The sequence below is a fragment of the Plecotus auritus genome (assembly GCF_963455305.1).
Source record: "Plecotus auritus genome assembly, chromosome: 7".
NCBI lineage: Eukaryota > Metazoa > Chordata > Mammalia > Chiroptera > Vespertilionidae > Plecotus > Plecotus auritus.
In genome coordinates, this window is record NC_137774.1 from 10,576,082 (window position 1) to 10,589,504 (window position 13,423).

Sequence of the window (13,423 nt, forward strand, 5' to 3'; positions counted from 1 at the left end):
ATTTCTTACAGAGTAATCTAGAGAGATTCTTTTTTTTTAACATTTTTTTAAATATATTTTATTGATTTTTTACAGAGAGGAAGGGAGAGGGATAGAGAGTTAGAAACATCAATGAGAGAGAAACATCAATCAGCTGCCTCCTGCACACCCCCTACTGGGGATGTGCCCGCAACCAAGGTACATGCCCTCGATCGGAATCGAACCTGGGACCCTTCAGTCCGCAGGCCGACGCTCTATCCACTGAGCCAAACCGGTCAGGGCTTAACATTTTTTTAAATATATTTTATTGATATTTTACAGAGAGGAAGGGAGAGGGATAGAGAGCTAGAAACATTGATGAGAGAGAAACATCGATCAGCTGCCTCCTGCACACCTCCCACTGGGTATGTGCCGCAACCAAGGTACATGCCCTTGACTGGAATCAAACCCGGGACCCTTCAGTCCGCAGGCCGACGCTCTATCCACTGAGCCAAACTGGTCTCGGCTAGAGAGATTCTTTAATTTTGCAGTGCCTACCGTTAGCAGGACTGTTTGATTATGGTATAAGAGAAATAGTAGTTCTTGTTATGAATTTAGTTGCCACGTGAGATCATTAATTACCATTTATGATATTAGATGCATAACTTACCATTAAATGCAGTTGTTTTGTAAATGAGCTTTGAAATGTAGTTTTAAGGGGTTACAAGTTGGGGACAACCTTGAATTATTTTGGTTTTGTGTGAACTATACTTACTAAAGCCATGCTCAGAAGAAATCATTAAGGCCGGGCCAGTGTGGACAGTGGTTGAGCATTGACCTATGAACCAGGAGGTCATAGTTCGATTCCCTGTCAGGGCTGCGGGCTCCATCCCCAATGGGGGATGTGCAGGAGGCAGCCAATGATTCTCATCATTGATGTTTCTATCTCTTTCCCTCTTCCTTCCTTTCTGAAATTAATAAAAATATTTTTTAAAAGGAAAAGAAACCATTAAGGAAGAGGGCTATGTATAAATTCTTCAGGCTTACCTTGTTTATTTCCACTTCTCTGTTCAAAATTATATATAAAGGCATCTCTCATTAGATGAATGAGGAAAATTTAGATGCCTTTTTCTTAGCTACTCAGGCAACCTCTTTAATTGTCCACATAGGTTCTTCATCATTTTTATCTAACTTTTTCTTACAATTATAGCCTATTTCCAAAAAGGCCATTCAGTAGTTTAACCAAGTATGGAGACCATAATGAACATAGTCATTGGCTAAAAGGTTGAAAATTTATTTCCTGACTGTATTTTGTTGCCAAACTCAAATAGGTATGCCACCATATCAGTTTGAGTTCTTTAATAGTTGAAACACAACAAAATGTTGTTATTATTTTTTTAGATATATTTTTACTGATTTTAGAGAGGAAAGGAGAGAGAGAGAGAAACAAACATCTGTGTGAGAAACATTGACTGGCCACCTGCACGCACCCTGATCAGGAATCGAACCCATAACCCGGGTATGTGCCCTGACTGGGAATTGAACTGGTGACCTTTTGGTACACTGGAGGATGCTCAACCATCCGAGCCACAGCAGCAAGGGCCTGATTTCTTATTTTTGATGAAACAGTGTTTTTACATTGTAACAATTTCTTTGTTCTTTCTCAATTGGGACTTTAAGATTTTTGCTGTTTTTTGCTTGCAGACCTGATGGACACCAGAACAATCTGAGGAGTTCTGCATATGAATCTCTGATGGAAATTGTGAAAAACAGTGCCAAGGATTGTTACCCTGCAGTTCAGAAAACTACTCTAGTCATCATGGAGCGACTTCAACAAGTACTTCAGATGGAGGTGAGACTTAGGGCATTCCTGGCTGTTGGCAGAAAGGGTGCAGTACTTCTAACACAGCTTTGCTTTCCAGGCTGTTCTTTCTTTTCGGTGTTTAAGTGTATATTTTCTCAGAAAGATGTAATGCTTATGCAAAAAAGTGTTGTAATTTAAAGTTTGCATTGCTTGTCACAGTTTACCCATAAATGTGTTTGGGGTTTTTTGTTTGTTTTTATTGATTGATTTGTGGGAGAGACCAACATCAAATTATTGTTCCACTTATGTATTCATTGGTTCCTTCTTGTAAGTGCCCTGACCTGGAATCAAACCCACAACCTTGGAGTATTGGGAGAACACTCTAACCCAGCAGTCGTCAACCTTTTGGACCTCACGGACCACCAGTGGTCCACCAACCACCAGTTGGAGGCTGCTGCTTCAACCAACTGAGCTACTGACCCCGGGCACATGTGTTACATTTTATTTACTTTCCTACATTAGCATCAGGAAAGCTTATTTAATGGTCCTGGCAAACCCAGCGAAAATGGAAACATTGAGGGACTTTAGAGCCTCTTTAAAAAGTGTTTATTCAGAACCTGATGATCTTTTTTTCCTTGTAGTCACATATCCAGAGCACATCTGACAGGATCCAGTTCAATGACCTTCAGTCTTTACTCTGTGCAACTCTTCAGGTATGATGGTGCCGTATCACACTCTCCAGGGAAGAGAATCATTTCCCAGGATAACAAGTTTATGTACACCCTGAACTCTGAAATGCTGTAGATGGTGCTTATGAGAAACTCTTCTCAGAAGGATTGGCAGAATAATTTTTCATTTTCCTTTCTCTGTTCATAAAGATGACATTTGTCTTCTGCACACTGTAGGGAAGAAAACTGCTCAGTTTATGATGATCCTTCCTGCTATACAGTGTTTTTTGTTTATTTGAATTTATGAGTTTGAGTTGAACAGGATACACCTGAAAGCAAGGTCTCAACAGACTGATAAGAATGCTTCTTTACAGCTGTTTAAGTGTTGGGGCAACTTTTAGTCTTTGGTTTTCATTGGTTGTCCAAGTGTAGCCCAGCAGATTTGGTTCCCAGCTGTAATTCACCAGCTAAAAATAAAGCCTTGAGTTTCTACCTTCATACCTTGAGTTAATACCTAGTGTTGACAGTAGCTGTTTTCTGAAAAGCCGGGATAATTAAAATGTCACTCCTCATGACAAGTCATGCAGTGGCTGAGGGTTTTTTACTAAAGAACAGGAAAACCCTGGAACTTGCCCGATGCTTAGGTGGGCACTAGATTTTAGTATTGAGTGATGCTTACTAGGTAACCTTATCTGTGAACTCCCCTCTCTTACTCCAAAGTTAATTTTTTTAAAATACGTTTTTATTGGTTTCAGAGAGGAAGGGAGAGGGAGACAGAGATAGAAACATCAATGATGAAAGGGAAGCACTGATCAGCTGTCTCCTGTATGCCCCGCACTGGGGATTGAGCCTGCAACCCAGGCATGTGCCCTGACCGGGAATCGAACCATGACCTCCTGGTTCATAGGTTGACGCTCAAACACTGAGCCATGCTGGCTGTGCCAAACTTACTTTTTTAAAGCATGACTGTTAAGAGGTGTTTCCTTATTCATCAGACAAATACAGGAATTATTCAGTAACATTAGTTGAAACAAAGGTTAAGGAGGGAAGTTGGCAGAATATTAAATTAGGAAAAGTCAGGTTAGCTTCATTTTATCAAGACTGTTTCTTGACCATTAGGATATATGAAGAGTTGTTGTTATTGTTGTTTTAGGAGTAAGTACTATATGACATGTTCTTTAAAGCGCAAGTAATAAGACTGGAATATGGAAGCTGCTGATGGGTTTGTCAGACATAAAGAGTTGGTTTTATGCACCATGGAAGATCATCGTGTGTGTTATGAATTGGGAAATAGAAGGGATATTAGAATGCATGTTGCAAGTGATTTGCACTGTCAAAACATTAGCACATAAAAGGTATATTTGGCCTTTTATATTTATCCTGACCTGAGGATATATTTTACATTGCTTTTTCAGAGAGAGTGGAAAGAAACGGAGGGAGAGAGAGAGAAACATCGGATTTGACTGTCTCCCACACGCACCCCACCTAGTTTGCAGGCTGACGCTCTAACCACTGAACCATGCCAGCCAGGGCAGTATATTTGGCTTCTTTAAGAAAAAATTTCAAGGGACTTAATTCATTTTTTTATTTTTTTTATTTTTTTTATTTTTTTTTTAAGTATAGTGTTCTGATTTGAGGGTTTGGAATCAACAGATCCTGAACTCTTGTTCATTTCACAGAATGTTCTCCGGAAAGTGCAACATCAAGATGCTTTGCAGATCTCTGATGTCGTCATGGCTTCCCTGTTAAGAATGTTCCAAAGCACAGCTGGGTCAGGAGGAGTTCAAGAGGATGCTCTAATGGCAGTTAGCACACTAGTGGAAGGTCAGTGAGCCGAAATCAGGCAGGGAATGTTTTTAGAAGGCAAGAGCTACAATGGCCATGAAGAATTTTTTACTGTGGAAAGCATAGTCCTGTTTTCTCATTTATTGCGGCATGAGTCAGTTCAAAGTTAAATTAAACGTAATTGTAAAATTGTGCATGACTGCCTTGCCACTTATTCTCCTTGAAGTAAATAGGGAGCCAGTTTGCAAATCAGATTGGCAATCTTTTGGGGGGAAACTGTTATCTACCTAATGTGTATTGGGTTTCTTTTCTCCCTGAAAGTCTACTTGATGATTGAGGTTTGGCTTCTATCAAGGATAGAGGAAGCAAAGGTTTCTATTTTCTTTCCTGGAACTTGTTACCTCCTGGTTTGGGTTGTAATGCTTTAGACTCAGGTTGACACATCTTAGTGCCTGGTATGGGATGGAATAAAACAATGAGTGAGTTCTTGGAATTTCTGGTTGTTACATGACTTAGAAGAAGCCACATCAGACCTAAGACTCTTTGAAGGGTCATTAAAAATACATTAAAGAGCAGTTTAGAAACCCGGAATGCTTCTTTAGGCGATGCTTGTACCTGAGAACCACTCTCCTGAGGACCAAACCTATTTGTAGCTTAAAGAGCATGTGCCTAACTGGTCTGGCCTCATGTGACCACCCTAACAGAGCACAGTGGTTCATTTTGGCTCCTGGAGTAGCTAATTTGGATATGAATCCCAGTCTGCTTGTCCTGACTGGCTTAAGTAAGTCCTTAATGGAATTGCCTAGGGACCCAGTTGTAAGCTGGCTTCCAAAGAGGACATGTTATAATCAGATGAAGAGGTAGACCAGAGGCAGTATTGCTAGCTCAGCCAATTCAAATTAACCTTGACATTCCTAGGAGGCCCTACCACTTGGTTGTTTGAGCCAGAGTGAAATCCTAATCTGTGGCGATGTGGCATGGAGTTAGGCCTTTCCAGCAGTTAAAATTTGGTTTATCTGAGGCAGCCTTAATGTCTTAATGATAGTCAGTAATTAACTCACCCAACCTGGTGAGTGGAGTGAATATATTTTGGGACTGCTGGCATGGTTATTTTTGCTCACTTTTGTGATATCCTGGGGTGGTAATAGTTTGTTTCTTTACAGTGTTGGGTGGTGAATTCCTAAAGTACATGGAGGCCTTTAAACCCTTCCTGGGCATTGGATTGAAAAACTATGCTGAGTACCAGGTAGGCAATACATTTCAAAATATAGTTGACCTTTGAACTGTGCAGGTCTACTTGTATGCAGACTTTTTAATATGCTGAAATTTTTTTTTGGAGATTTGCAACAGTTTGAAAAAACCTGCAGACATGGATCACGTAGCCTAGAAATACTGAAAAATTAAAAGAAAATTAGTTGTGTCATGAATGCATAAAATACATGTAGATAGTAGTTTATTTTATCATTTACTATCACAAAATTATACGTCTGTTATAAAGAGTTAAACTTTATCAAAAGTTATATACACAAACAGATACATGGCGACAGTCAAGAGAAGTGCAAACAAACATAAAGATGCAATATTAAATCATAATTGTTTGAAATTAACTAAAGCAGAACTATTACTGTAATTATTTCATAGCCACCTTCTGTTGCCATTGCAGCATACTCCAGTGTTGTGAAAAAGTTGTATGTGGATTTTGGACTGTACTGGGATTGGAACTCCAACCCCCACATCGTTCAAGGATCAATTATAATACATTTATATTCTCATTTATACCTAATAGTCATTCTGGTACAAACTCGGTTTCCTGTAGCACAGGTAGTTCTTCCCTGTGTATCGACCCAAGTATTGAGCTCTTTTATTTGTTGCTCTTTGTGTCTGATCTAAAATTAGTTGGTGAGAAGCAGGATATTAGCTGCACCAAAACAGAGTAGTACTCTAATAGGCCTTTTCTTTTTCCCCAAGCCACCTGCCTCCACCACCACCAAACCTGGTGAATGTTGTCTTTTTCTTAGTGATATCTCTGATAGTCTCAGTTCTCTTTCTGCCATATTCATTAAATGAACACATCTCAGAGGAGGGATGTTTTTTTCTTTGACTCTAGGTTCAAGTGTTAAAGGACCAGCAGCTAGGTAAACAGTGCTTGACTCCTCCCTGCAGGCAGTCTTTTCTGTTGGGAAATCATCTCCTTGCTCCTCTGCAGGTTTGCTTGGCAGCAGTGGGCTTGGTGGGAGACCTGTGCCGCGCGCTGCAGTCCAGCATCCTGCCCTTCTGCGACGAGGTGATGCAACTGCTGCTGGAAAACTTGGGGGTGAGTGAGTGAGGTGCCACACACACCCGTCCACCAGCCTCTGGGGAGGCGTCAGGCCCCAAAGTGTGGCTGTGGGCTTATGAAGAAGGGAATTATTCATTTTCACAAGACAGTTCTAGAGTCAGATTATAATATTAACGTGAAACTTGGAGAGGAAAACCAGTACAATGCCAAGGAAAAGTAAACATAGAATCCCTCTATCCAGAGGTAACCATTGTTAAGTTGTGTGTATTAATAGTTGCTTTTTTTTTTTTTTTAAAGAGTTTGTGTCTTGGGTAGAACAAATTGTGACTTTTAATAATTTGCTTTTCCTGGTTATTTTTCCTTGTCAGAATGAAAATGTCCACAGGTCTGTGAAGCCACAGATTCTGTCAGTGTTTGGTGATATTGCCCTTGCTATTGGTGGAGAGTTTAAGAAATACCTAGAGGTTGTATTGAATACTCTTCAACAGGCTTCCCAAGCCCAGGTGGACAAGGTAAGTTTAAAGCTATCTTTCAGTCCAGCCCTGATTAGAGGAGTAGAACTTTGACAAACATACCATAACTAAAAATTATCAATATGATGGAAATTCTCCCCTTTGTGTCTTACAGTCAGACTATGACATGGTGGATTATCTGAATGAACTAAGGGAAAGCTGCTTGGAAGCCTATACTGGAATTGTCCAGGGATTAAAGGGAGACCAGGAGAACGTACACCGTTGAGTATACAACCAAACTTACATAGTCAGGGTGCACTTAGTCAAATGGGCTGCGTCTTTCATTCTGTAGCTTACTTGTAGACTAGTACCTATTGCTTAAAGGAAGGGAAGAAAGAGGGACAGTGCCCTAATGAAGAGAGGAGCTTTGTGGGGAGGTATAGACTTTTATTATTTCTGCTCCTTCTTTGCTACATTATCTCATATTTCTTGAGCATTGCAAGGGATGGGATATAGCAAGGCTATTGCATCTGCACCAACCTGAGTGGCGGTTGTTGATCCACACACACACACCCTCCTTGTGCAACTGAATTGCGTGATTGGGGGATTTTTGTCTTTTACCCCTTCAATATCATGGGCTTTGTTTTTGCTGTATTATATCAGCCTAATAGAAGAGGAATATCTGCTTTTTCTGTTGACTTGAGAAATGGCATGTTAACCTGAGAAAGAATAATTTGGTATGATTATATTCAACTAGTTCTCCAGCCTGACACCTACCTGATGGCATTAGAGTATTTGGAAATTTTGAAATGGGGTATAGTCCTGCCAGATATGGGACAAGTTCATCAGACCATCTCTTTCTTTTATAGCGGATGTGATGCTCGTACAACCCAGAGTAGAATTTATTCTGTCTTTCATTGACCACATTGCTGGGGATGAGGATCATACAGACGGAGTAGTAGCTTGTGCTGCTGGACTGATAGGGTAGGTTATACCTGGCTTCTAATAGCTGAGTTTAACTTCTGGTGGAAAGTGAGAAGACATGTAAAAAAAAAAATCGGGGGAAGGGGGTAGACTACATGGTAACTATCCACTTTGGTACAGAGGAGATTGATTGATTGATTGATTGATTGATTTTATTGATTTCAGAGAGGAGGGGAGAGAGAGAGAGATGGAAACATCAATGATGAAAGAGAATCATTGATCGGCTGCCTCCTGCACGCCCCCTACTGGGGATCGAACTCACAACCCAGGCACACGCCCCCTACCTGAATCGGACCCAAGACCCTTCAGTTCCCAGGCTGACGCTCTATCCACTGAGCCAAGCCGGCCAGGGCCAGAGGAGGTTTCTTTCATAGAATCCATGGTAACATGTATTGAGTTCTCACAAATAATAATTCATTTAAGACGTTAGCTCTAGCCTCGTTTCAGACCCTCCAGATTTCTAATTTCTCCCCACTGAACTCCTTATGAAGTGAATTAGGTATAAAAGCAGCATTAGATCTCTGTCCATCCCATATTCTGATGTTGGTCAATAAATTGAGGGTTTCTGAAGCATCATTTAAAGAAAGAACATTGGTTTTGAGAAGCTCAAAGACTTGGGTTCTAGTTCTGATTTTAGAGTGAAATAGCGGTGGAATGATTGACTTTGGTAAGTCATTCTACCTCTTTAGACCTCGTTTTTTCATCTTTTGAGGGCAGGTGTTAGACTTACTTATTTATAAGATTTCTTGCAGTTTAAAAAAGTAAATGATAGAAGAAACCCATAGCTAGCTTAGCACTGGTTTCGGAGGCTCAACACGTAATTATTGAGCTCGATACATCAGTTCAGGAGCTCGTTTTCAGGTGTGTTTATTTTGCCCAGGGACTTATGTACAGCATTTGGGAAGGATGTCCTGAAATTAGTAGAAGCTAGGCCAATGATCCATGAACTGTTAACTGAAGGACGGAGATCGAAGACTAACAAAGCAAAAACCCTTGCTACATGGGCAACAAAAGAACTGAGGAAACTGAAGAACCAAGCTTGGTAAGAGCTTGTCTTTACTGCCCTCTTCCTTGTACTTCCTTGGCGGGGAGGGGGCGGGCGTTTATTTAGATTGTTCTGACAAAGACTTCCTTTCATTGGTATTTGGTTTTGTACTGTTTCCCTTTATAAGTGCGTCCGAGCAGGGCCTTTGTTCCTAAGCTTTGTACTAGTGGAAGGGTCAGACAGCCTCAGTCTTGCCTTGAGCCAAATATTTGATTCCTCGTGGTGATGAAGAACAGAACTTTTATAACTAGAATTCACTGAAGTGCCCACATTTTGGGCCTTAATAAAGTCCTCAATAATGGAATTTCCCCATAATTCTCTTTTCTACTCTCTATTCCCTTCCCCTCGCCCTTTTCTTTCTTGACTGCCATAGTTTAGACATTGCTTAGCTCTACAGAAGATATCCAAAGTCAGAGTTGTCTGACCCCTGCTTGGCAATGTAGTTTTAATTTATTTTTCTCTCACATACTCAGTTATTTTACTTTACAGATCCCAGTAAAATTGGCTATTTTGAATTTTTTTTACTTTCCCTTCCACTTTCTGATGTGCCAATAAATGGCACATAGGAAGGGAAGAAAAATAATCAGTCCTAGAAAAGTTGACAAATTCCGTTCTGGCCTCTGAGCACTCAATTGTAGGAATCAGAGGTGTTTGGCTCTACCAGCTGTGTGTGATCTCAAAGATTGACCTTTTTTCCATCTATTTTTAGATCTTGTTACCATTGGGATGATAACCTGAGACCCCCACTGGAAATCTCCAATCTTTTGAAAAACCCGGAAGTGAGGAGTGTGCACGGATGCTGAATGTTTGGGAATGAGAGGATGAGTGAGTGAGGCTTGAAAACACACCACATTGAAAATCCTGCCACAGCAGCAGCCGCAGCCGCCAACAGCAGTGCTGTTAGTGAGCTAAGTAAGCACTGACTTCGTAGAAAACCATAACGTCGGCCATCTGGGAAGAGAGAAAAACCGATGGATTTACTTACTTACAAAAGAAAGCTGTCTCTTCCCAGGAGAGGCTAGAACTAGCTTTTCTGTCTTTTGGCCGGTGTTGAGTGAGTGGAATGACTAGTTTGCGAGAGGAGGAGGAGGAACTGGGTTCAGCTGTGGTGCTTTGTTGTAAAAGGCAGCCTGGCCTTTGCTACTGATAAGGAAGATGGAGCCTGGGTCTCGAGCCCACCTTTGGTGTACCTTTGCCATACGGTACTGTATGTGTGCCGGCTAAAAGGAGGGTGAGGGGTTCCTTACAGTCTGAGAATGAGTGTGTGTGAATGAGGCGGTATCCACATTCTCAACTTCAAGTCATTGCAGTTTCTTTTTCCCAGAAAAAAGGGGTTAGACATTGCATTTCATAAAACTAACAGAAGTTCTGTCTACTGATGCAGCACAAGAGATGTAAAGGGGGGGGGGATGCTCTTTAGGTTTCATTTTTTGTTTTGTTTTGTTTTTTAATTCTAGGGAAAACACTGACGAATGTTCAGAGCTCCCATTCTGATCTATCTCATCAAGGCGCCTTTCCTAATAATATGGTTCAACTGTGAATGTAGAATTGGAGGGAGGGGGGAGAAAAAGAAAACTCTGGAGTTAGATGATATAGAAAAATAAAAATACAATTGTTACAAATAAAGAATGCAGACTTCAAAAACAAAAGAAAGCCACAACCCCCCAAAAAAAACAAAATTTAAATGCTCAGATTGGCAGCACAAAAGAAACGTTCTCTTCTGATGTGTATCAAGGCAGTCTGAACACCCCCAGAAAATTGTGCCAAAGAGTTTAGAAACAAATACACAATAAAGTAAACACACACACATACAGCAAACTTCAGGTAACTTTTGGATTGCAAACAAGGATAAATTTAATGTTCAAACAATCTGATAAAATAACCATTTGGAAACTGCTTGGCCTTCTGTTCTCTTATTTGATTGACTGCAATGCGGTATTGGTCTCTTGCTGCACTTCAAAACCAACTAACCACCACCAACAAAAGAATATATAAGTATACATATACTTAGACTAGAACTCTTGTGATGAAAGTGGCACTTGAAAAAGGTTATATTTTTCCACTGAAGTTGAAGATTAATAAAATGGTGTCAAACATTCCCCTGGTCACACGCTTTAATATTTTTTTAAAAGTGTGATGTGCTGTGATAACCATAAATCAGACTTAATTATGTTCCCTTTACACAGGGAACAGGGCACCCTGAATTTGGGTTTTAGAATCTTTCAGCAATAAGGGATGTGGGTGAGCTTTGATCCTCTTCTGGTTTTGCAGTTATTAGAGGAGTTTTTGCTGGCGTTTTGAATATGCTGCTTTCAAAAACACCAAGGAAGATTTTTAAATGCTTCCTAGTATTTGGAGGATTGAAAAACAAGACCTTAAAATTCCCACTTTCATTTTCATTCTAGCAAAAAATAGGGGCTTATGTATTTCTCTGCCATTTCCCCCTCCCTGTCCAAGCCTTCCATTCATATGTGGGTTTGGCTCGGTTTTGCCCATCCATATGGCAGCATCTCTAATAGCTCTTGTACAGGGTATCAGATATTGTGCCTTTTGGTGCCAGGTTCAAAGTCAAGTGCCGATCTATGAACCAGTGTACAAAAAATAAATCCAGGTATTTGAAGAAAAGACGCTCCATTGTGAATAGAGTGCACCAGCTCTTAAGCCCTAAGAAGAGACCTGGCCCTCTAATGCCTTGTGTAAATTTTAGTTGTTCCTTGAGGGAGAGGGTATACTAACCATTCCTGGTAGACAGGGTTTGGTCAAGGCTTAGGGATGCGGCAGGAATATTGGGGAGAGAAAAATGATCATTCCTCAGTGCTACCCATTTCTGTCCTGTGTGGGCTGCTTAGCTAGACAGCAGGAGAATAAAGTACACCAAGAACCATAATGAAAACAAAACCTTGCGTGTGTTTTGTCATTTTGTTCCAGGGAAGCAGTTGACAAGTGCTGTTATTAATGCTTTCTCCCAGATCCATTCAGTGATGGAGAGGAGGAGAATGGGCTGGTTGGATTGTGGTCTTGGTGCCTCGCAGTTATTCTGCACTGGTTATGCATTTAATCTAGTTACCTTTGGCTAGTGGGTATTCCATAGTCTGGGTATTTGTCCTTAATCAGTTGTACCACCTAAGGCAACTGGATGCAAAATACATTCTATCCACTCTTGTCTGGGCCTTCCCCACCCTAGTCTTGGCACATTCCTTCAAGAATGTAGTTACCGTCTGCGTGGGAAGATGTCAGTGCAAATGTGAAGAAAATGGACATCGGACTAGGCTTTGGTTTGCCACAGTGGCAGCTGCCTATATCAATTACAATTACATTTATTAATTTTGCTTTTCATTTTTCCAGTTCCCCTCAGCTCCCCTCTGTTGAAATGTTGGCTGTCAAGAGGCAACTGTGATGCTGCCTTAGGGACTTGTGGAGAAAGGGAGGGGAATTGCTCAGTGTAGTGTTTCACTTTCAGAACCAAGTAATCTAGTCACTCATATTTAAGAAGTGTGTTAGTCTGACTTTAAGAGAAATCCAAACTCCATCAGCTTTTGATAGCATCTTGGTTTTCGAAACAACTTCAATCTGTAATTGGCATTTAAAATGCCCTTGGCATGCCAGTCTGTGATGGCATTGAAGACCTGTTAAAACACTTGAGCCCAACTTTATTAACCAAAACTGATACCACCACCTTTATCTTCTAAATAAAGTCCGCTTTATTTTTATTTTCAACATTTTGCCGCTTCATTTTTGGTTCCAGATGGTGTCACCTTGGAGGTGAAATGAATGGTTTGAAAGAAGCCAGAACGTGTGGTGGTGGCGTGTGTGTGAGTTTGGGAGAGGAAGGACAGACACATCTGTCTTAAAAATGGACTGTACATAATGTAGTGGGAAATAAAAACATTCCCACAAATGAGGTAGTGCGAAGGTACTACATGGAGGAGGTGTCTGTTTGGAGAGAGTGAAACTGCTGAAGATTGGCCTCGTGCATATTTTCCAGGTTAATGAGCTGGGCTGCTAAAAGGCTCATCATAAAGATTGGCTTTTTACTTAGGTTGCAACATGTATTTAATTTCTACTTCCACTTTTGCTCCAGAAACTTGTAGAGAGAAAAACACTAACTTGGGATTTAGGAACTGGGTCCTTGCCTTCACCCTGCTGCTTAGGAGCGTAGTGGCACCTGCAGGCTATTTTATGGAAAAATGAGGGCTAACCTTAATTCCCCTTAGCCTCCATGTAGCCTTTTACCTTTCTAGATGCACACACTTGTCAAGAAATTTTGATCATGCCTACTCCCAACTGTTTATAAATTCTATACCTGTACTACTATACCCATATATTGTGTAATCATAACAAAAATAGAATTAAAGAGCAACTAATCAAAAAGTAAATATAAACAAAAGTTCTAATGCTTTTATGTCCAATTTTGGAGATTACTCTGTTATAGAGGTAACTTGTAATTCT

At 40.6% G+C, this 13,423-nt stretch overlaps 1 protein-coding gene across 2 annotated transcripts in view; it reads left to right on the top strand.

The window, feature by feature from the left end:
* Positions 1-12,691, top strand: part of KPNB1 (karyopherin subunit beta 1) — a gene marked incomplete at its 3' end in the record, with an annotated part of 30,091 nt that extends 17,400 nt beyond the window's left edge. The window contains exons 13-22 of one of the 2 annotated variants that reach the window (XM_080680379.1): positions 1,663-1,810; positions 2,404-2,475; positions 4,110-4,254; positions 5,379-5,461; positions 6,422-6,529; positions 6,862-7,005; positions 7,121-7,226; positions 7,815-7,929; positions 8,810-8,971; positions 9,684-12,691. In XM_080680379.1, coding sequence (XP_080536505.1) covers positions 1,663-1,810; positions 2,404-2,475; positions 4,110-4,254; positions 5,379-5,461; positions 6,422-6,529; positions 6,862-7,005; positions 7,121-7,226; positions 7,815-7,929; positions 8,810-8,971; position 9,684 — 1,084 coding nt within the window. Of the gene's footprint in view, positions 1-1,662; positions 1,811-2,403; positions 2,476-4,109; positions 4,255-5,378; positions 5,462-6,421; positions 6,530-6,861; positions 7,006-7,120; positions 7,227-7,814; positions 7,930-8,809; positions 8,976-9,683 lie in introns of those variants that run through there. The other variant, XM_080680378.1, reaches the window with a different exon arrangement.
* Positions 12,692-13,423: the final 732 nt, after the last annotated feature.